The 24,639-nt window shown below is 38.9% G+C and overlaps 2 protein-coding genes across 3 annotated transcripts in view; both read right to left on the bottom strand.

The window, feature by feature from the left end:
* The window catches only part of LOC126077506 (mitotic spindle assembly checkpoint protein MAD2A-like), a 214,769-nt gene that overhangs the window by 31,517 nt on the left and 158,613 nt on the right, over positions 1-24,639 (bottom strand). The window lies entirely within an intron of this gene.
* Positions 18,824-24,639, bottom strand: part of LOC126076817 (rho GTPase-activating protein 20-like) — a 55,071-nt gene continuing 49,255 nt past the window's right edge. The window contains exons 9-12 of one of the 2 annotated variants that reach the window (XM_049885437.1): positions 24,152-24,261; positions 21,932-22,121; positions 20,465-20,588; positions 18,824-19,284 (exon numbers count right to left, since the gene is read on the bottom strand). In XM_049885437.1, the coding sequence (XP_049741394.1) occupies positions 19,157-19,284; positions 20,465-20,588; positions 21,932-22,121; positions 24,152-24,261 (552 nt within the window). In that variant the 3' untranslated portion in view covers positions 18,824-19,156. The remainder of the gene's footprint in view (positions 19,285-20,464; positions 20,589-21,931; positions 22,122-24,151; positions 24,262-24,639) is intronic. The other variant, XM_049885436.1, reaches the window with a different exon arrangement.

Raw genomic sequence — 24,639 nt, forward strand, 5'->3', positions numbered from 1 at the left:
AAAGTCACTCACTTCATGGTATTTTGTTAGGTTTGTTAGTTTCTGTTGGGAAACTAAGACACTGATGTTTCAGCATTATTAAATTCTCATGTGTACTTCTGTGAAGAATATCATAGAGGTGATGTCGTGCCTTTCTCGGTGCATCTTATCGAGGAACACATGTCGATACATCTCATATTGGTGAGGTTAACTTTGATTATTTAGCTGGGCTGTGTCTGCCAGGTTTCTCCTCTGTACAGTTTCTATTTATTCTTTTTAAATTAATTTTTTTATATACATAAATCAAAATACTGATATTATGTAAATATTCTGTTTCTCATCATGTTTTCACCTACTAAATTTAGAATCCATTATGAATTTTGCCTAAAAATAATTAATATGTGTTTTCTAAAGTTGGTTTTCTATTTCTATGATTCCTTATACATTTGTTAATTGGAATTTTACTGGCAGCTTTCCCTTCTGCACCATTTATTTATTTATCCACATCAGTCAGGACTTATGGATTTTTATTTTATTCTACGGGTTATAATCTGTTGTTATAACTACTTTTTTTCTTGTTCAAATTACTCCAGACTTGGTCATTGGGGGCCTCTTTAAGAGAGCTTCTTTGCTTTTGACATGTCTTTAATTTTTGAGCATGACATTACTTTCTGGCACAAGATATTGCAGGAGCATTTTGTGCTTTCTGTGCCCCGGCTGTGGAATCTGTTATTTCTCCAGATGCTCTGGCTCCTTTTTTTGGAGAATGGCATTTAGAAGCTAAGACCCGGACACGGGGTGCACTCACAGCTGCTGAACTGTAAATACTCTCAGGTTATGCTCATTTCCTAGCACGAAGCTAGGAAATGCATGTGTGTAAATGCACAGGTACATACCCATCCGGATCTTTTCTATATTGATGATATATACACACACATATGCATATATACACTTGCACGTACACATACATAAACATATGTATATAACACATATTAAAAAATCATGAATTCATCCTTATACCTCCAATTCTAACTACACCATAGAGTTCATTCTAGTCTTCCCCTTGTCTTTATCCTCTCTTCGCTCTGAAAATAAGAATCCTGGCTATTATTATCCACAGTGTATTTACTTCTTGCTTAATCCTAGAATATATACAAAGTACTTATAGAATTCCTAACCTATAACCCTATGAAAAATAGTTTGGCTAAGCACACTTCAATATGTATAGAGTAGGTCTTTTGGTTTTTTTTTGTCTTTAGTTTTGGAGTATACAGAAAGAATATTGGTTTCCAAAGTTACTTAGGTAAGTTCTTTCCTTCCCTATCCCTTTCAGTGTACGGCATTTTTATGCAAATAATGCAGTGTTATATGTATTTTTCCCAACTGCACAACACCTCCACCCCTATTTTTATAATCCGGCTATGCCGCGTGTTATATGTGTGGGCACGTTATCTAAAAATATGGTAATTACTCATTTACAATAGAGTTGGGGAGATTTTTATTATTTGTATTCCATTCTGTATTTCCCCCATACCCTGGTTAATTCTAATGAGTTATTTGATTTTTCAAGCGTTGCAAACATCAACCTGGTTCTAAAAATCAGAACTAAAAACAAACAAAAAAGAAAGCTATAAAAAAGTCTGCTGGTAAAAGTAACACAGCTACCTTATTTCTTCTTTGTTTTCAATCCCCCATTTTTTTCATAATCACTCCCTGTAGGTAATCAACCCCATTAGTCTCTGATTTACTCTCTTTTTTACCTCCAAAATTGTGCAGATCGCAGATATATGTTTTTCCCATTCTCTCTCACATGTAAGCTTGCATATTTTTTTTTCTTCTTCTCTTAAAAATGTATAAAAATAAAAATTTGGGGATAATGCCATGGTCCATAGAGATCTTCCTCCTCCATTTTGACAGCTTTATAGTAATCCATCGTGTGGATGTACCATGGTTTAATTCAACCAGACTCCTGTTGGCATTTAGGTAGTGTCCAGTATTTTGCCAATATAACCCAAGCTGTAGTGAATAACATGTACCTGTATTTATTTTTTCTTATCGTGGGAGGTATATCTTTAAGATAAATTCCTGGAAGTGGGATTACTGACTCAAAAGGTAAGTACATATGTGGTTTTGTTAGACATTGCCAAATTCCCCTCTGAAAGTCTTGTACCAATTTACATTCATGTCAGCAGTGTATGATGTGACACTTTTTTAATTTAATCTCCTAATCTGAGGCTAGGAATCCAAGCCCAGGAATCTCATTTTCCCCAGATTTTGCTGAAGTCTCTATAAGTGTGAGTGAATTTCTTTCTTTCTGAATTTCCCAATATCTGCCAAAGTTCTTGACCAGCCACTAAGTGACCTTCCTTACTACCTGTAAGGCAGGGACTGTATAAACTGTAGAGCAGATATCAGCTCAGTTTCCTACAAGGACTCTGTGTACCTCAGTTGACGTATTTGTTTTTTAACGGTGGGCTTATTGTCAAACATGATACCCACCATGGTTTTAGTTACACAACTGATTTGTTTAATTACATCCTGATAACAAGGAGGACAGATTCTTATTAAACCTATGCATATAATTACACTATCAAAAAGAGTAAAGGCATTTATTAAAAATATTTGTCCCTGGATCCTAAGAGACAGTGATATCAACAATATTTCCAACAAGTATACTTAATTCAACCCCATGTAATAAGTTCTTGTTTTTCTGGGTGCTAGCTAAGCAGTCTGCTCTCACAAAGGTATCTGTTCCTGGACTGAAATGAATCCTGGAAATTCTGACTCATTCCTCTAATATAGTCTGACAGTTCTAAGTGATGCTTCCTTAACTTCCAAAGTCATGAGTCTATTTCTCAAAGCATCAGTAGTTAAGAGAACCTGCTACAATCCATTTCATGAGACTGAAACTTTTCTACTTTGTAGAAGACTCAGTGTTTGGCGTCTACATCACAGCAGAAGTTTCAGGCAGGCAAGAGAAGGAAGCAGAGTTGTCAGTTGATGAGAAGGGTAAATGACAGTGCTGAGTTTTATCAGTAACCAACAACATCAGAATGGTGGAGCGTTAAATCCTCTGTTGGCATATAATCCATAACTGGTTTATGAGGATTAGATGGATATTTCCCTTTCGGGTAGGAACATACTATTGACAGTGAGCACCTTCTTGTGTTAGTTTCTGTAATACATATATAGATAAATAACTTTTTTTTGGATTCGTAGTGGTACAAAGTGTTAACTGAAAGGTTGATGGTTTGAACACATCCAGCATCTCTGTGGGAGGAAGACGTACAGATCTGCTTCTGTAAAGATTTAAAGCGAAGAAAACCCTAAGGGGAAGTTCTCATCGGTCACTTGTGGTCACCATGAGTTGAAATCAACTCAATGGCACCTAAGAATAACAACAATCACATTTTTATCTGAGTGAAATTCACTCAGTAAAAGGGAGCTTCTCTGCTTTCACAACTCTTTCCTTGCAGCTTTTACAATTTTGTTGTTAGTTGCTGTTGAGTTGGAGCTGCCTCATGGCAACTTTATGTATAAAGAAAAAACATAGTCAGATCCTATGCCATCTTCATGATACTTGTTATGTTTGAGCCCATTGTTGTGACTATCATGTTACACATCTCATTGAAAGTTTCCCTCGTTTTTGCCAGTCCTCCATTTTACCAAATGTTTTGTCTTTCTCTAGTGATTGGTGTTTCCTGATGATGTGTGGAAAGTAAGCAAGTCAAAGTGTCACCATCATTCCTTCTAAAAAGCATTCTGATTGTATTTCTTCTAAATCTGATTTGTTCACTCTTTATGAAGCATACCAAAAATTCTCTAGTTATTTCTAGTATTCTACCTTTTCTAAGGTAGGAAAACAAACCATTTCATTTAAAAAGATGCCTTGAATTCATTCATTCATTCATCTGAATTTTGTGCCTGGCCTTGAGAAAACAAACTCTAAAGCATTAACATGGTTTCTGCTGAGTAGTCCGAGCATATTCTTATTGACTTTTCTTTTGAAGATGACTTCATTTATCCCTAGCACCTCTTAAAATTCTCTCTTTGTCTTCAGTTTTGGAAAGTTTGATTATAATATGACTTAGTGACTTTCTTTTGAGATCTACCTCATTTGGAGTTAGATGAGCATCTTGGATAGATATCTTGTCATCTTTCGTGATATCAGGGAAGTTTTCTGCCAACATATCTTCAACAATTCTCACTATATTTTCTGTTATCCCTCGCTTTTCTCATACTCCAATCACTCGTAGGTTATTTCTCTTGATAGTCCCACATGATGCTTAGAATTTCTTCAGTTTTTTTTAAATTATTTTAACTGATTTTTCTTTGCCTATATTGGTGCCAAGTGTTTTATCCTTAATCTCGTTAATTTTGGTTCAATTTCCTCAATTCTGCTTCTCTAATTTTCTATTGAGTTTTCTAATTCTGTAATTTTATTGTTAATCTTCTGAATTTCTGATTGCTGTCTCTCTATGGATTCCTGCAGCCTATTAAATTTTTCATTATGTTCTTGAGTAATCTTTTTCTTTCTTCAACTGTTTGATCTGTGTGTTCTTTAGCTTGTGTGTTTTCCTGATCATGTCCCTGATCGCTTGAAGAGTTCTGTATATTAATCTTCTTTGGTCTACATGTGGTAATTTCAGGAAGATGTCTTCATCTGGAAGATTCCTTCATTCTTTGTTTTGAGAGCTTGTCGAAGCCATTGTCTGCTTCTTTATGTGATTCAATATTGACTGTTGTCTCCAAGCCATTTATACATTATCGTATTAATTTATTATGTGTTTGATTACTGTATCTAGCTTCTTGCTTTGTTTTGTTTTGATAAACCCAAATAGGCTGCTTGAGTGAGCGAGCTTGATTATTTGCCCCTTTGAAGCTCTAACGTCCTGTTAGCAGATGGCTGGACCTGTTACCAAGTATATGAGCCTAGGAGTCCATTCACTTTTCTTCTATGGATTCAGCCCACATGTCCAGGCAGTTGGTCAGCAAGTGTGTGGTAAACGCTTTGTCCTACAGTCTTAGAGGGTCAGGGGTGATTGGTGTAGGCAGAGGTATCTGCTTGCAGCAGGGGGTCATGTCTAAAAAAGGCAGGGGGCTGACAACCATCCCCAAGTGTCTGCAAGGAAACTGCATCCCTGTTAAGGAGACTGCACAGGCAGGTGGGTTGTGCAGCTGGAACGTGGGCACCGAATGGTTTTGGTTAGAAGGACTGGGAGGCACCACTTCTCCTTGGAGCCCTGTCATGGGTGGCTAGGTGATGTGGGTGGGACAACTGGCCCTCAGGCCCTTGATATGGGCAGGTGAGGAGGACCTTGTTTAATGGCAAAGTGTTGTCAAACATTAAAAACCCACCTCTCCACCACACAGCTGAAACAGTTGAAGTCAGACCTCAAGCACACACACCATTGCAGTCGGCCAATCAAGGCCTAATCTCCTGAAATGGACCCACACAGTACCACGCAGGTACGAAAGCTATTCAAAGTTCGTGGACTGTTTGTGCCTGGACAGAAGCTGATTCTGTCCTGAACTCCCCAGCTTAGTGGAGCTGGCAGATTATCTTTTCCCCCAGTTGTGAATTTATTCCTTCTCCAAGGCCGGGTGAATGGCTCAGGGTGCACAGCAAGACGTATCTCAGATGCAGGGAAATCGACAACCACTGAAGCCAGCTTGGGGGCAAGGGGTGGGGTAAAATAAACACAAGTACTGAGCTTTTGCTGAGAGCACTGTTTTTCTCTGGTTTCAGAGGTATAAGTAGACTGTGTGGCTCACTATCCCTCCCTGAGGAAACAGCATCCCAAACACTACTGCCAGCCCCTCCATGGTCGCTCTAGGGGATCATGTGTGAGGGGTGCTGGTTCCCACGAATTCAGCTCCAGTAAATCCTTGCAACTTCCGAACTGTCTCTCCTTCCTCCTGCCGCTGAGTCCTATTCCCTGACTTTGCATTTGATGTTCAGGGCTCCTAGCATGTCATATATATAATCGTTTCACTTGTTCCTCAGGTATTTGTTGTAAGAGGGATCACCAGAAGCATCTGACTACTCTGCCATCTTGGCCCCGCCCCCAGTATGTTATATTTTTTAATGCATCACTGAAATAGAGTGTATTTCTTTACTGACTTTTTTTTTGTGCTCTAAGTGAAAGTTTACAAGTCAGGTCAGTCTCTCATACAAAAATTATACACACCTTGCTATATGCTCCCAGGTGCTCTCCCCCTAATGAATAGCACACTCCTCTCTACCTTGTATTCCTGTGTCCATTCAGCCAGATTCTGTCCCCCTCTGCCTTCTCATCTCTCCTCCATATAGGAGTTGCCCACATAGTATTATGTATCTACTTGAGCCAAGAAGCTCACTCCTCACCAGTATCATCTTCCACGTTATAGTCCAGTCCAATCCCTGTCTTTACTGGCATTTTTAAAGAGATGGTTAACCCTATTTGTTGGCTGTAGCAAGTAGCATGAATTTCATAATGAAAAGAAACTTAACTATCTTTCTAATCCTGTGTTTAACATGCTTAGAGATACAAAGAAGCCTGAAATAATGCTAACTTCAAACTTCAGATAAACAACAAATACTTTTTTAGAATAAGCAGGTCTCATGCAATATCTAGGATGTAAATATATGAAATATTTATTCATTATTTATCTGAAATTTAAATTTAACTGGGCATGCACTATTTAATCTGGCAATACTAGGGCCAAGGGACATAATGGAGCCATCCCATGTGCCAGGGCATAAGCAGCAGAATTAAAATAGACTCTTCTACCAAAGAAGTCTAGAAAGAAGAGCATAAGAAGGGTCAGTGTGAGCTCAAGTCTTTAATGGAAGTAAGTTCAGTGGTAGAATTCCCACCTTCCATGCTGGACACCTGGGTTCAGTTCCTGACCAATGCATCTCAGCCACCACCTGTCTGTCAGTGAAGGCTTCTCTGTTGCTATGATGCTAAAGAGATTTCAACAGAGCTTCCAGACTAGGACAGACTAGGAAAAAAGGCTTGGTGACCTACTTCTGAAAATCAGCCAGTGAAAACCCTGTGGATAATAGCAGTCCGATTCTGGGGGTGACAAAGGACCGGGTAGAATTTTGTTCCGTTTTACATGATGTCACCATGAATCAAGGGATGACTTGTTGGAAGCTAAACAACAATGATGTTGTCAATACTTGAGAGTATCTTTTTAACTCTTTATTTTTATACTTTATTTATCATCACTACAAATATTTAGTCAAGAAAGCAAAACAGACTTTCAAGTGGGAGACCCCATGAACTGAACATCAATGGAATATATAATTGGAAGAGTGGCAGATTGAGAGTAAGGGAAGAGAGCTTTGAATGATTGCTAGGAAATGCATGGAGTATCCTCATTTGTTAATTTATTGTCTTTGGTGACCAACAAGTGGAGCAAAGAAGATAGAGCTGTATAGAAAACTGATGAGCACCTGCTCGGATCGGAAACAGCAGAAACACAAAGTGGTGAGAAGGGCTGAGTCCATGGGCCTGACTGCCCTGAGTTTAGGAACAGGCAGAGGCAGCCTGGAACCAATGCCTGTGGATAACAGGGGCCCAGCAGAGTCAAGGGAAAGAGCCAGCTCAATGCTAAAAACCAAGACTAGTGTAAGTCTCCATCCTACTCCATGAAGGGAATCCGAAAAGAACAAAACACTGCCCAGGGAGCCTTTTAGAAGTTGGGAAGCAGACATAGCCTTAAAGTACTGTGAATCAATCTGCGATATTGCCAGTATTCATGCTGAATGAAAGCTTGACAAGTGCTACTGATATAAACCTTTCTTTGTATTAGCAGCTTCAGGGTATCAGATGGGCGTGACTCAAAACCCATTAGATAAGAATGGTAAGGGCTGAGAAGAACTTAAAAAAAATCTCTTCAATATGAGCCAGCAAACTAAAATAACAATATATACAAGAGATCTGAAGAAAGACAGACAGCCAAAGAAATAACCAGCCAGGAGACAAATTTACTCCGTAAAAAATGAAAACAATTGTGCAATCTTAAAATGACTTTAAAATAAGTATGTTTAAGGTTCACAGAGAGGAAAGAATGATTTCTACGGAAAAAATGGAAAATGATATGAACAGAAAGAGGAATCAATTACTAATCCTAGAAAATGTGTAAGTATTAAAACACACACACACAAAACTTAAAGGATAAACTCTGAAATTGACAACGGTAAAGAAAAGAGAGAATGGGAAGAGAATTTTTGTCCATAATAAAATACGGAGATAAAAAAAATTTTAAGTAGCTAATAGATATTTTTCTTTTTTAATAGATATGGAAGTTTGAGAACTAATTTTTTAAGTAGAATTTTAATAGGACTCTGAAAAAGATAATAGAAAGTTGAAGCAGCATTATTCAAAAAGATAAGGGCTGAGAAATTTTAATATCTGTAAGTAAAAAATTACAGGGAAAACACTAATAAAACAGAATTGTAACCCATAGTTTATCAATCAAAAAAATTAGGAAAAAAGAAACTAAAATCTCTGATAAAATAAAAATGCGAAATAAGATGCTCAATATAAATTCAAATATATTATTGGTGATAATAAATGTAGATATGTTAAATTCCTTGATTAAAGTCAGAAATTTTCAGCTTGGATTTAAAAAAAAAAAAACTATATGCTGCCGGTACGAGCCGGGCCAAGATGGCTGAATAGTCAAAAGCTGCCACTGAACCCTCTTGCAACAAACACCTAAAAAAAAAATGAATCCATAACATATATGACAATCTACAAACCCTGATCAACAAACATAGAGCTAAGGAATCGACCTGAGTAACAGGGGAGCAAGAGACAACACAGAAGCAGCAACTAGTTACCAAGCCTGTGCAGAATCCCAGCTCTGAAACCTTGGAGCTGTTCTTTGGCGTTAATGCGGTGGGCCTGATGGTAGATTCCTGAGACATGGCAAGCACAGGATGCAACCTTAACCCCCTGGGGCAATGTGGGCGGGGACCCAGCCAGCGCACAGAGGCTACACACCAACCTGAGTGACAAGGGAAGTGAGAGACCACTAAGAAGCAGCGACTAGTTGCCAAGCCCACACAGCGTCACAACTCCGATTCCTTGGTGCCGCTCTTTGGTGCAAATGTGGTGGGGCTGATGGTAGTTTCCTGAGACGAGGCAAGCATGGGATACAGCCCTAAAGCCCTGGGGCAATCTCGACAGGGGACCCACCCAGAACACACAGGCTACACACACCTCTCTAACCTCAGATAAAACAGTGTTCTGGACACAAGGTAAGTGATTTTGTCTATTTTACCACACTACTATCTCCTACCTCTCTGATCCCTCCACTCCTTGCCCCAGCTAGCTTCATAACATTTGAATTCCCTGGGCCTGAGATAGTAGTGACCTGCTTTTGTCTGATCCATTTTTCCGGCCTTGGAAAAGGAGCAAATTAACAATCAGGGGAAAAATAATTTCCTGACTCCCTTAAACCAGAAGATCAAAGCAGAAGCAGCTCCAGTCCAGACATAAGAGATCCAAAGACTTTGGCTTTCACCCCTACATGGAACCAGGTGACCTTTATAATGCAAAAGCAAATCTGCTAAAGGTCTGACTATAATTGTTTCAGCTGAGCAGTGGAGAGGCAGGTTTTGGAGGTCTGATACCACTCTACCTATTAAACAGAGCCCTCACCTACCCAGAGCAGGGACCTGAGGGCTGAGGCTCCATCCACACCACCTAGCCACCCATGAAAGGATTCTGAGGATAATGGTAACTACCAGTCTTTACAGGTATAAGCACTGGGTGCCTAAGGTACAGATGCAGAGCCCACCCACCAAGGCGCTCTAGAGAAGGGAACACTGCTTCCTCACTGGCACTTACAGGAAGGCTGTCAGAACCCTGACCTCCTCAGAGTGTGACCCCTGCCTCTACCAGAAACTAGCGCATACAACTATCACCACTACTCCTCTAAGATAGTAGGTGAGAACCTACACCACACATGAGGTGACTGACCATCAGGACACCTGAGCTGATTCTACTCAAGAATAGTGAATGGACTTATATTCTCATATACCTGGTAACAGTTCTAACCATCTGGTAATAGGACATTAGTGCTTCAAAGGCTCCAGTAATCAAGTTAGTGCACTCTAGAAGCCCATGTGCGTATATTGAAACAAAACAAAACAAGAAGACAGGACTCAGTGAGCAAATATAAAATAAATTATTACAATAACTTATAGACGGTTCAGAGACTGCAGTCGATATCAAATCACACGAAGAAGCAGACCATGATTGCTTCTACAATGCCCCAAAAGAGAGAATCAAGATCTCTCCCAGATGAAGATATATTCCTGGAATTGCCAGATGTAGAAAAGAAAAGATTACTATACAGAACGCTTCAAGACATCAGGGACAACATCAGAAATGAAATCAGGCAATGTATGGAAAAAGGCAAGGAACACAGAAAAAAACCAGTTGAAAGAATTAAAAAGATGATTCAAGAACACAATGAAAAATTTAATAAGCTGCAAGTATCCATAGAGAGACAGCACTCAGAAATTCAAAAGATTAGCAACAAAATTACAGAACTAGACAACTCAATACGAAGTCAGAGGAGTAGGATTGAGGAATTGGAATGCAGAATTGGGGAGATGGAGGATAAGGCAATTGGCACCAATATATTTGAGGAAAAATCAGAGAAAAGAATTTAAAAAAACGAAACCCTAAGAAACGTGTGGGAATGTATCAAGAAAAATAACTTGCGTATCAATGGAATTCCAGAGCAGGGAGGGATAACAGAAAGTACAGAGAGAATTTTTGAAGATCTGTTGGCATAAAACTTCCCTGACATCATGAAAGATGGAAGGATATGTATCCAAGACGCTCATCGAACCCAATGCAAGATAGATCACAAAAGAAAATCACCAAGATATATTTTCATCAAACATGACAAAACCAAAGATAAGGAGAAAAATTTAAAAGCAGCCAGGGGTAAACAAAAATTCACCTACAAAGGAGAAGAATAAGTTCGGACTACTCAGCAGAAACCATGCAGGCAAGAAGGCAATGGGATTACATAAAGACAACATTGAAGGAGAAAAATTGCTAACCAAGAATCATACATCCAGCAAAACTCTCTCTCAAATATGAAGGTGAAATTAAGTCATTTACACATAAACACAAGCTTAGAGAATTTGCAAAAACCAATCCAAAGCTACACGAATTACTGAAGAAATTCTTTGGTCAGAAAATCAATAATATCAGAAATCAGCACAACACAAGGACACAGAACAAGGCATCCTGATATTAACCCAGATAGGGAAATCACAAAAATAAAATAAGATTAAAAAAAATGCTCAAAACACGGAATCACTGATGTCATTATGTAAAAGATGACAATAATCAAAAAAGAGGGACTAAATACAGGAGGCATACATCTTCCATATGGAGAGGAAATCAAGGTGATATACAGAGATACAAGTTAGGTTTCTACTTAGAAAAATAGGGATAAATATTAAGGTAACCACAAAGAAGACTAACAATCCCATGCTTCAAAAAAAAAACCAGGATAAACTTAAAGACTCGCTAAAAACAAATTCAACTACAATGAAAAACAAATTCAACTACAATTTACAAAGAAAAACTTCTCAGCACAGAAAGGTCAGTGGAAAATGAAATTGTCAGCAATGCACACAAAAAAGGTATCAAAATGACAGCACTGAACTCATACCTATGTATACTTACACTGAAAGTAAATGGATTAAATGCACCAAGAAAGAGAAAGAGAGTACGAATTGGATTAAAAAAACATATTCCAGCTATATCCTGCCTACAAGAGACACACCTTAGACTTAGAGACAAAAACAAACTAAAACTCAAAGGATGGAAAAAAATATATCAAGAAAACAACAATCTATAACAAGTTGGAATGGCAATATTAACTCTTGACAAAATAGACTTTAAAGTTCAATCCACCACAAAGGATAAAGAAGGACTCTATATAAGGATTAAAGGGACAATTTACCAGGAGGATATAACCATATTAAATATTTATGCACCCAATGACAGGGCTGCAAGATACATAAAACAAACACTAACGGCATCGAAAAGTGAGATAGACAGCTCCACAATTATAGTAGGAGACTTCAACACACCACTTTTGGTGAAGGACAGGACATCCAGTAAGAAGCTCAATAAAGACATGAAAGATCTAAATGGCACAATCAACCAACGTGACCTCATAGACACATACAGAACACTTCACCCATCAGCTCCAAAGTATACTTTCTTTTCTAGCGCACATGGAATATTCTCCAGAATAGATCACATATTAGTTCATAAAGAAAGCCTTTGCAGAATCCAAAAGATATATTACAAAGCATCTTCTCTGACCATAAGGCCATAAAAGTAGAAATCAAGAAGAGAAAACACAGGGAAAAGAAATCAAATACTTGGACACTGAACAATACTCTGTTCAAAAGAGACTGGGTTATAGAAGACATTCAGGTGGGAACAAAGAAGTTCATAGAATCCGATGAGAATGAAAACACTTCCAGTCAGAACCTTTGGGACACAGTGAAAGCAGTGCTCAGAGGTCAATTTATAGCAATAAATGCACACATATATAAAGAAGGACCAAAATCAAAGAACTGTCCCTACAACTTGAACAAATAGAAAGAGAGGAACAAAAGAAACAGTCAGGCACCAGAAGAAAACAAATACTAAAAATTAAAGCAGAGTTAAATGAAGTAGAGAAGAGAAAAACAATTGAAAGAGTTAACAAGACCAAAAGCTGATTCTTTGAAAAAATTAACAAAATTGATAAACCATTGGCCAGACTGACAAAAGAAAAACAGGAAAGGAAAGAAATAACCCAAATAAGAAATGAGATAGGCGATATTACAACAGACCCAACTGAAATTAAAATAATCATATCAGATTACTACAAAAAATTGTATTCTAACAAATTTAAAAACCTGGAATTAATGGATGAATTCCTAGAAACACACTACCTACATAAGCTAACACAAACAGAGCTAGAACAACTAAATAGACGCATAACAAAAAAAGAGATTGAAAAGGTAATCAAAAAACTCACACACACACACAGAAAAAACAACCTGTCCCCGATGGCTTCACTATAGAGTTCTACCAGAATTTCAGAGAAGAGTTAACACCACTAGTGCTAAATGTATTTCACAGCATAGAAACGGACGGAATACACCCAAACTCATTCTATGAAGCCAGCATATCCCTGATGCCAAAACCAGGTAAAGACACCACAAGAAAAGAAGATTACAGAACTATAAGCCTTATGAACTTAGATGCAAAAATCCTCATCAAAATTCTAGCCAACAGAATTCAACAATATATCAAAAAAAAAAAAATTCACCATGACAAAGTGGGATTTATACCACGAATTCAGGGGTGTTTATGCAGGGATGGTTCAACATTAGAAAAACAATTAATGTAATCCAAAGGAAAAAAAATTTTTTTTCTTTTTTCTTTTTACCATATAAATAAAATAAAAAGACAAGAACCACATGATTTTCTCCACTGATGCAGAAAATGCATTTGACAAACTCCAATACCCATTCATGATAAAAACTCTCAGCAAAATAAGAATAGAAGGGAAATTCCTCAACATAATAAAGAGCATTTATACAAAGCCAATAGCCAACATCATCCTATATGGAGAGATTCTGAAAGCATTTCCCATGAGAGCAGGAACCAGACAAGGATGCCTCTTATCCCCAATCTTATTCAACATTGTGCTGGACGGTCTAGCCAGAGTAATTAGGCTAAATAAAGAAATAAATGGCATCCAGATTGGTAAAGCAGAAGAAAAAGTATCTCTATTTGCAGAAGATATGATCTTATACACAGAAAACCCTAGAGTCCTCAAAAAAAAACACTGAAACTAATAGAAGAGCTCGGCAGAGTATCAGGATACAAGGTAAACATACAAGAATCAGTTGGATTCCACTACACCAACAAAAAGAACATCGAAGAGGAAATCACCAAATCAATACCATTTACAGTAGCCCCCAAGAAGATAAAATACTTAGGAAAAAACCTTGCCAGAGATGCAAAGGACTTATACAAAGAAAACTTCTAGACACTACTGCAAGAAACCAAAAGAGATCTACGTAAGCAGGAAAACATACCTTGCTCAGGGATAGGAAGATTTAACATTGTAAAAATGTCTATTATACCAAAAGCCATCTATAGATACAATGCAATTCTCATCCAAATTCCAATGACATTTTTTAATGAGATGGAGAAACAAATCACCAACTTCACATGGAACGGCAAGAGACCCCAGATAAGTAAAGCATTACTGAAAAAGAAGAACAATGTGGGAGGCCTGATTTTAGAAGCTATTATACCACCACAGTAGTCAAAACACCTGCTACTGGTATAACAACAGATACATAGACCAATGGAACAGAGTTGAGAATCCAGACATAAATCTATCCACATATGAGCAAATGATATTTGACAAAGGCCCAAAGTCAGTTAATTCGGGAAAAGACAGTCTTTTTAACAAATGGTGCTGGCATAACTGGATATCCATGTGCAAAAGAATGGAACAAGACCCATACCTCACACCATGCACAAAAATATACTCAAAATGGATCAAATACCTAAACATAAAATCTAAAATGATAATGATCATGGAAGAAAAAATAGGGACAACGTTAGGAGCCCTAATACCTGGTAGAAACAGTATACAAAACAAGAATAAAAATGCAGAAGAAAAACCAGATAACTGGGAGTTCCTAAAAATCAAACACCTATGCTCATCCAAAGACTTCACCAAAAGAGCAAAAAGACTACCTAGAGACTGGGAAAAAGTTTTTAGCTATGACATTTCCGATCTGTGCCTGCTAAAACCTACATGATTCTGCTAAAACTCAACCACAAATAGACAAATAACCATATGAAAAAATGGGCAAAGGCTATGAACAGGCACTTCACTAAAGAAGAGATTAAGGCTGCTATCAGATACATGAGGAAAGGCTCACGATCATTAGCCATTAGAGAAATGCAAATCAAAACTACAGCGAGATTCCGTCTCACTTCAACAAAGCTGGCATTGATCCAAAAAAGACATACTAATAAATGCTGGAGAGGTTGTGGAGAGACTGGAACACTGATACATTGCAGGTGGGAATGTAAAATCGTACCAACACTTTGGAAATGGATTTGGCACTTAAAAAACTAGAGATTGAACTACCATATGATCCAGCAATCCCACTCCTTGGAATATATCCTAGAGAAATAAGAGCCTTTGCTCGAACAGATATATGTACACTCATGTTCATTGCAGCACTGTTTACAATAGCAAAAAGTTGCAAGCAACCAAGGTGCTCATCAGCAGATGAATGGACAAATAAATTATGGTATATTCACACAATGGAATACTACGCATCGATAAAGAACAATGATGAATCCATGAAACGTTTCATAACATGGAGAAATCTAGAAGACATTATGCTGAGTGAAATTAGTTGCAAAAGGACAAACAGTGTATAAGAGCACTATCATAAGAACTGGGGAAATAGTTTAAACACAGAAGAAAATATTCTTTGATGGTCGGGGGGGAGGAAGGGAGGTAGAGGGGTTTTCACTAATTATGTAGTAGATATGCTTTATTTTAGGTGAAGGGAAAGATAATACACAATACAGAATAAACTGAACGCTTCAAAGGCCAGAGTAGCAGGGGTGAGGGTTTGCAGACCATGGTTTCAGGGGATATCTAAACCAATTGGCATAATAAAACCTATTAAGAAAACATTCTGCATCCCATTTTGGAGAGTTGTGTTTGAGGTCTTAAACGCTAGCAAGTGGCCATCTAAGATGCATCAATTGGTCTCAACCCACCGGGAACAAGGAGGAATGAAGAACACCAAAGACACAAGGTAATGATCAGCCTAAGAGACAGAAAGGACCACATAAACCAGAGACTACATCAGCCTGGTAGCATAGTGGTTAAGCACTACAGCTGCTAACCAAAGAGTCAGCAGTTCCAGTCTGCCAGGCACTCCTTGGAAACTCTATGGGGCAGTTCTACTCTGTCCTATAGCGTCGCCATGAGTCAGAATCGACTCGACGGCACTGGGTTTGGCTTTGGTTTTTACATCAGCCTGAGAGCAGAACTAGATGGTACCCAGCCACAACCGATGACTGCCTTGACAGGGAACAGAACAGAGAACCCCTGAGGGAGCAGGAGAGCAGTGGGATGCAGACCCCAAATTCTCAGAAAAAGACCAGAGTCAGACTGGGACTAGAAGGCCATGGTTCCTAGACCTTCTGTTAGCCCAAGACAGGAACCATTCCCAAAGTGAACTCTTCAGACAGGGATGGGACTGGAGTATGGGATGGAAAATGATAGTGGTGAAGAACGAGCTTCTTGGATCAAGTAGACACATGAGACTATGTTGGCATCTCTTGTCTGGAGGGGAGATGATAAGGCAGAGGGGGCCAGAAGCTACCCAAATGGACACAAGAAGAGAGAGTGGAGCGAAGAATTGTGCTATCTCATTAGAGGGAGAGCAGGTAGGAGTGTATAGCAAGGTGTATATACATTTTTATATGAGAGACTGACCTGATTGGTAAACTTTCACTTAAAGAACCATAAAAACTAATTTAAGAAAAAGAAAGAGAATGCGGCTTGAACTACCAAGGATGGGAATGGGGAGGTGGGTCAGGAGAGGTCAAGTCAGAGTTTTTCATTCATTTCACAAAGAATTCACCTATATCCCCCAACATAAAGGTGCCTGCCAACTCAGGGAATCAAAGCGCAGCTCATGTCAGTAAAGAGAAGATTCCAAAGGCTTTCATGACCCCCACCCCACCCCAATCCACTACATTGGAGGAGAGATGAAGACCCATAAGTGGATGAGGAAAAGCAAAAGAGCAGACGAGGCTCCCTCCTAAATCCAAGTTCCTCCAGTTACGATTGGGCTGAGCTGACAGAGAGGAAGGGCATGAGACTGCTAACTTAAACTGGGATAAGTGGACAGAACTGAACTGGACTGTTTAATATGTGGAAGTAATCAGCTGTGAGATCCGTCCTGCATATCATTAAGGGACTAGAAAGGGAGATTCAGCACAGTCAAAGGCAGTGATTAGAAAAAAATAAATAAATAAAGCAATTCCATAGTTGTACCCCAGTGAATCAGGCTTTTCAATAAACCAGTTGTACACATACAAAAAAATAAAAAAGGGAGATACATTAGCCATAAGTGAGCCACATCTTTCTCCCGTGGAGTGGCTGATGGATTCAACCCACTTCCCCTTGGGCTACCACCAAATACTTAACCAGTATACCACTAGGACTCTTTAGCAACTATATAGAAACTCAAAAAAAAAAAAAAAAGAGAAAAGTTAGCATTGAGTTGACTCTGAATCTTGGCAAACCCATGTACTTCAGAGTAGAACAAGGCGTAACAGGGATTTCAATCATTGACTTTTCAGGGATTTCAATCGTTGACTTTTCAGAAGTAGACAGCATGCCTTTCTTCTGAGGCACCTTTGGATAGACTCAAACTTCCAAACCTTTCAGGTAGCAGCCAAGCATGGTAGCTATTTTTACCACTCAGGGACTCCATAAAACAACTAGACTGAGTGAATTAGTTCTACATATATCAATATGGAGAAAACATGTTAAGGTTTAAAAGAAAAGCTGCAGAATTATAAAAATTTGTATAGGTTACTGATTCATTGAATAATACTTTGTTGTTGTTACACTATGCACAACAGAAGAAAACACTGCCCTGTCTGCACTATCGTCACAATCGTTGTTATGCTTGAGTCCATTGTTGTGGCCACTGTGTCAATCCATCCCTTCTCCAGGGACTGATCCCTCCTGATAACAAGTCCAAAGACCAAGTCTCACCATCCTTGCTTCTAAGGAGCATTCTGGCTGTATTTCTTCCAAGACAGATTTGTTTGTTCTTTTGGCAGCCCTTGGTATATTCAATCATACTTTATTTACTTACGTATGCAAACATAGGTATGTTGTGGATATTTATGTAATAAAAACTATCTAAACTTTTTATTTATTAAAACACGATGTGAAGCCATTTGAGGGCTTAGGATCATAATCTCAGGGGACAACCTAGCCACTTGGTAGGACACAGCTCATAAAGATAATGTTCTACATCCGAGGTTGGTGAGTAGCATTTGGGGCCTTAAAACCTTGTGAGCGGCCAGCTAAGATACAACTCCTGATCTCTTCCGGTCTGGAGCAAAGGAGAGTGAAAGAAACCAAAGACTCAAGAAGGAAATTAATCCATAGGACCTATGTCCCACACAAACCACAGCCTTTGCTACCATAAGACCAGAAGAACTAGATGGTGCCCGCTACCACTATCAACCATTTTGATCGGGGACACAATAGATGGTTCCAGACAGAATGAAAAAAAAAAAAAAAGAGGAACAAAACTCAAATTCCTAGAAAATGATCAGACCTACTGGACTGGTAGAGACTAGAGGAACCCTGAGACTATTGCCTTGGGATGCCTTTTAAACTTGGAACTCAAACTATTCCCAGAGGTCACCTAGCAGCCAAAGACTGAGTGGATCATAGCAATAAATAATGTCGCCAGTGAATATTGTGCTACTCTAACCAACCACCTAAATGAAACCTAACAGTTAATATTTACTCTAGACCAAGGATGAGAAGGTAAGGAGGGTCAAGGAGCTAGATTACTGGAAACACAACAACCAAAACGGAAATAATGAGAATGCTGACACATTCTGAGAAGTATAGCCAATGTCATTGAATAATATGTATAAAAAAATTTTTTTTTTTTTGTATAGACATTGTTAAATGAGGACCTAATTCCTATGTAAATTTTCTCCAGAATCACAATATTTTTAAAAATGATGTGAAGCATATGAAAAATATTAGCATTTTTAAATCTTTCTTTTAAGATATAAAATAAGACACATATGCTTGAAATTTCTTTTTTCCTATCCCATCCCCTTCCTTCTTTCACAGAGATAATCATTATCCTGAGGTTTTTTTCTGTCCTCATTAGTTGTACAACTTTACATTTTAGAAAAAAATCCCATAAAATACAAATTCAGCAAAGCCCCACAAACATTTTGGAAAACACAACAGCTCTCAGTGGTGTCTTATAGATAGGAGTGATATGCAAGAGTCCAGTAGGATTACGGATGTTCTAATCTTTAGGGACTCAGAAAATGGTGACAGGTGGTTGGTCCACGTCAGAAGGGGCCTGGGCAGAATCCCGCAGTTGTGACTTTCTATAAATCACTGTAACTCTTATCGGCTTGGATTCAAGAGGCTGCTCCGTTGTTACTTCTGAATGAAAAAAAAAAAAGTTGTCTTGGCATAAACATATTCTCAGATACTAGACTCATCTCAGTCCCTGATAAAATGGATTTTCTTAAAGATTTCCTCAAAGCGCTGAGATAAATAACGTACAACCAAAAAATAGCAAAAATATGAAGGGACACATGATACATGATACTGGTTCTGAATCTAAAATCCACCTTGTAAAATGGGCTGTTGGCAGTTAGCTATGATGTCCAGGTGTTATTGAGACAATTCTGACTCACGGCGACCCCATGTGTTGCAGAAAACAACTGTGCTCCATAGGGTTTTCATGACGGTGACCTTTTGGAAGGAGATCGCTAGGTCTTTCTTCCAAGGCATCTCTGAGCAGGTTTGAACTGCCAACTTTTCGGTTAGTAGCAGGGCACTTAATTCTTTGCACCACCCAGGGGCCCCTTAGCTATGATTAGCTCAACTCAAATAATACTAGCTACTGAGTCCGGCCTCAGAGAAATCTCTACTAGCCCACTGTTGTCTTTTTTACAAATTTACTTGACATCATTATCTTATTTAATCCTCACAAATATCCTAAGATTTAGATACCATTTTTATCTGAATTTTAGAGATTAAGAATTTGAGGCTGAGATGGAAAAACTGGCCACAGATGACAGAACTGCTAACAGTGGGGCAGGGGTTCACACTCTGAAAAGGCTGTTTGACATCAAGTCCTTTCTTCTCAATGATGATGGTTCTTTTCAAACTGTTTCAAAGAGCACTGGATCCCTGAGGTACCTCAGGGACACGGAGCAAGAAGAGGGGGAGAAATAAAACAGGCAGTGCTCTTGGCCCCTCACTTTGGTTTCAACCAGAGCGCATCTGTTAGATATATCAGGGTTCCATTTAAAGTTTTGTTTGAAAAAGTCTCCAAACCACTGTATCCTACCATGCTCTGTCCTGATGCTGTTACAAGCTGCACTAGCAACTTCTTGACATCGTGGACTTGGTCTTTTCTCTGATCTCACAACAGCGTGCTCTCTCCCCCTATCCATGAGCCACCCTTCTGGAGAAGCAGTGAGAAGACCCCGAGGCCCAGCTTCATTGTCCTGGGTCGTGCTGTGGGCTCCAGGGCAGTTGCTGTCTCGGCGTCACCCACGACTCCTACCAGGCTCACTCTCTCTTAGAAAAGCCATTAAATTATTCACAGTACCTGAAGCCTTCTCTGAACAATCACACCTCATTGTTGTGATCATTGAGCTTTCCTCCAAGAGGGAAGTGATGTCTTTTCCAAATATGTTCAAGCAATTTTTGATAACAAATTGTACAAGAGAAATCTGGAACACAAAATGGCAAAAATGTTTTGTTTTTTTTAATATGACAAAGTTATAAATCACATTTCATATAGGCACCCTGAATCTAACCAAAATGTGAAAGAATTCTGAGACAAATTCAGAGTTGATATGAAAGCAAATAAACTAGTTTTCTCTAAGAAACTGTGATACTTTCAAGAGTAGTTTGGGCAAAGACGTTAAAAATGCACTTAATCAGTGAAATAAACATGAAATTTGTGTCCCTGGCTTAATGGTTAATACTTTTATATCAATGGCTACATAGTTAACATTCAGATAATTTTTAAATAACCCACATATGGTGTTGGGGGTAAAGATGTTTTTCAATTTACAAAGCATCCGATACATGAAAATTCATGAAATTCACTTGTTAAGTGAAGAAGTATCTTAACCGTGAGAAGTGGAATTTCTCTGTGGGCTGACTGTGAAGGAATTGGGCAGTGGGGTAGAAAAATCTGTCTGTCTGTCTAACTGCTGTCCTTCCCCAAGCATTGTCTTGCCTTAGGCTTGCTCTGTGGGGGTGCTAGGGGGAAATTGTGATCTTATTAGGCACCCTGCTGCTCCCTTAGGATGTTCTGGAATCTTTTACTAGTTTCTTCACCCCGATAGCAGACATAAAAGGACAGCCAAGTATTTCTGAGTGGGCCAGTGTTGGCAGAAGTCTAGCGTGTGTGGAACCAAGGGTGCTCATATTGCCTGGCCCCCTGGGATGTGCATGGGCACAACTGCAAGGAATGCCTAGATGAGCTGGGTGCTGTCAGAAGTACCAATGTTTAGATGAGGGGGCTGGCTTGGAGACTTTGCCCAAGGTTACACATCCAGCAATGGTAAGGTTGAGAGTTGAAGCTTGGCTTGTCTAACTTCAAAGCCCAGGTTTTTTCTATCATATCACACCACTGTTTTATCTCTCTATGGTTTGGTCAGAGCCCTGGTGGCACACTGGGTAAACAGCACGCTGCTAACTGAAACGTCAGCGCTTCAAATTCACCAGCCTCTCCTTGGAAACCCTATGGGGCAGTTCTACTCTGTTCTATAGTGTTGCTGTTAAGTCGGAATCCACTTGATGGCAATGGGTTTTGGTTTATGGTTCAGTCAGTCTTGTATTTAGTGTCCTGAATGGGAAAGAAGTGACTCAGCTGCTCTCAATTTCCCACTTAACGATCCACCTTCCTATACTCCACCATGATAAGATAAATGACTCTGCCATCCCAGAAGAGTAGGATTAAAGTGTACACTTTTAAAAAATGGTCCTTTAGATAATAACCTGATTTTCAAGTTGGAAGTGAGGCCTCGGGCCCCAAAGGCATAAAAAGGAGAAATAGGATTACCTTTTTTGTCAATTCATTTTCCAGTCCTGGGCTGCAGGAAGTAGAAGACCAAAGGATGCTTGGGGCGATACAGACTGATAAATTATATGCAGTCATCTGATTTGATGCAGAATGTTGTTCAATGTTGTGTAAAGCCCCAAAAAGGTATCGTAGGAGAACAACATTGGCTTTTGGAAGTTGGTCTAAAAGCCTTGAAATACAGAAAAACACACTCTTAAGTTATTTAAGAATTTGTAAATAAGGAGAGAGACAAGACATTTTTTTTGTCCACAATGTCCATAACCCAATGAAAAACGTAAAAGAATGTAGAACTCTGTGTCATAAAAAATGCTGCCTGCAATATTTCCCAGAAACCACTACCATGTGTTTAACAAAAAAAACAAACCAAAACCTGTTGCTGTCGAGTCTATTCCAACTCATATCGACTCTATAAGACAGAGCAGAACCGCCTCATAGCGTTTCCAAGGAGCACCTGGTGGATTCGAACTGCCGACCCTTTGGTTAACAGCTATGACACTCAGCCACTATGCCACAGGGTTTCTGAGTTTCACTTGGACTAATCTCATTAATGTAGAATTTAATATAAATTTAGTACAAACCCCATAACATTCCAGAATGTGCTCAATTAACACTCACAAAAGTTACTGATGAAATTAAACAGCAATTGCATTGAAAATACTCCCTTTATTTCCAAGGTAACAATGAAAAACATGCCGCCTGATGATAAAAGTTCCAATCTTATCTACAAACACATATAAGTATGTTCTGAGATCTGCTCTGCTCAGCAGCATCCAAGGTCAATTTTATTCCAAATCAATCTCAATGGTACCACTTTCTTCTACGACTTTACAAGAGTATAATTTTCAATGTTCTAATATTTGTGATTGATAGGTTTTTTTTTTTCTACTCATGCATTGAAACTGTTTCTCAGTTCATATTCAGAGTTTTACTCTTTTTTTTATGCCAAGATGCTGCAACTTGGAGAAAATATGGTCACCAATACGGCACCAGCAACAGGGCGCTGTTTCTCTGAGTACTACGGACTGATGATACACCCTTAAAGTTGTGTGAAGTACACAGGTTTTATACTAGCAGCAGCAACAAGCTATGGGATGTGATACTTGATGTACCGAACGGTCTCCTCTAAAGGGTAACAGGAGTGCAGTTGGTAACATGCACAACAGAGAGCTACAGGACTTGGTGCTCACTGTACTCAAATGGTCTTCTCTAAACTATAAGAGAAATAGAGGTATTTTGTTCCATCGCCTTGTTTTTTGGTGACTTTCATGCTGTTCCTTAGTTTCTAACTCTTCAATGCCAATACTATGTTCTATTGCTAAAAGGGGGTTCACCAAAAGTATTGTGAAGGCGATAATTCATAACATTTGCAAGTCGCGAAAAAAGAATTGTTCTCAACAGCCATATACACATAGTACATACTATTGGAATTCTAGGGTTTTTCATAGAAGGAAAGCTTAGGAAATGGAGTTACTGAGTACTTTTTTCCTATTCTGCTATGTTGCACATAACATTCATGATGAGTCCTGCCAGAAATTTCTACTTGCATGGGCATAGACGTGGAATTCTTTGTGATCATTTCTTGACTTTGCAATTTGAGCTTCTGTTTTCTCTGAGTCTTGTAGGAAGCTAATTATCACTCCACCATGTTCGCCCAGAACCTCTGAGTGTCCCTTTTATAGCACTGATGACACTTCAGTTTATCTACTTCTCTCCTCCACCAGCCTCTGAGTTTCTTGAGGTGAGGGATTAGGTTCTTCACCTCTGTGTGCCGAGAGACTAGCAGAGTTGCAGGCATGAATGCATACAGAAATGCTTCATTAAATTTACTTCCTGAGCATAACAAGACTTTCTGGTTAATTAAATATTTGAGAAATTTAAATAATAACGCTGTCAGAGTTGGCCTCTACCACCTCTCTTGGACTAACGGATTTCATCTCCTATTAATTTCAAATATTCAGAAGGTGACAATGGTCAACGGACCCCTATTAGTAAGGTGAGGAGAAAAACAGTAACTTGGTGACAGCAGCAATGTAGACATCTACTTTTAAACTGGCCTCCATGGGTGTGACCACATGAAACTCTTTGGCAGTAGTCCTTATTTAGTAGGCAAAGTTTTACAATAGAAGCTATTTTTTCCTGAGAGTGTGTTGGTTGTATTTTTGAGGCATGGACAGAGTTGGGTAATGACCGCATCATTACCTCTGGATTCCAGTTATTTTCTCCTCCTCATTCCCTTCATCAATAACAGTAAGCCATTGACAATACAGACCAGAGGAAAATACACTTTCCTGGATGTTTCTAAAAAAATCCTAAAATAGATGAAAAATAATATTATTCTTAGGGCAAACATGTATTAGACAAAAGATAGAAATCACATTTACTTGAAAAATTCAGTTTGGTCCCCACTTCCTTCATAGCCACCCACACTGTGACATCCACAGACCTCGGCTCCACCTCTTTGCTGACTTGCACACCCATAAGCAGGTACTTGGATTTTCTCCAACTAAAACTAGTGGCATAAAAGCAGAGTCTGGGCTGTGATGGGAATAAAGGTAAAGCCCCTTTCTATCTTCTGAAATCTTCCTATGTACAGTTTAGCCAACTGGTACAAACTACAAGGCCTGGTGATAAACACCCTAAATCCTATTATTTTCTTCAAAAGAGATACACATACACATTTTGATGAT

The sequence above is a fragment of the Elephas maximus genome, chromosome 5 (assembly GCF_024166365.1).
Source record: "Elephas maximus indicus isolate mEleMax1 chromosome 5, mEleMax1 primary haplotype, whole genome shotgun sequence".
NCBI classification, from domain to species: domain Eukaryota; kingdom Metazoa; phylum Chordata; class Mammalia; order Proboscidea; family Elephantidae; genus Elephas; species Elephas maximus.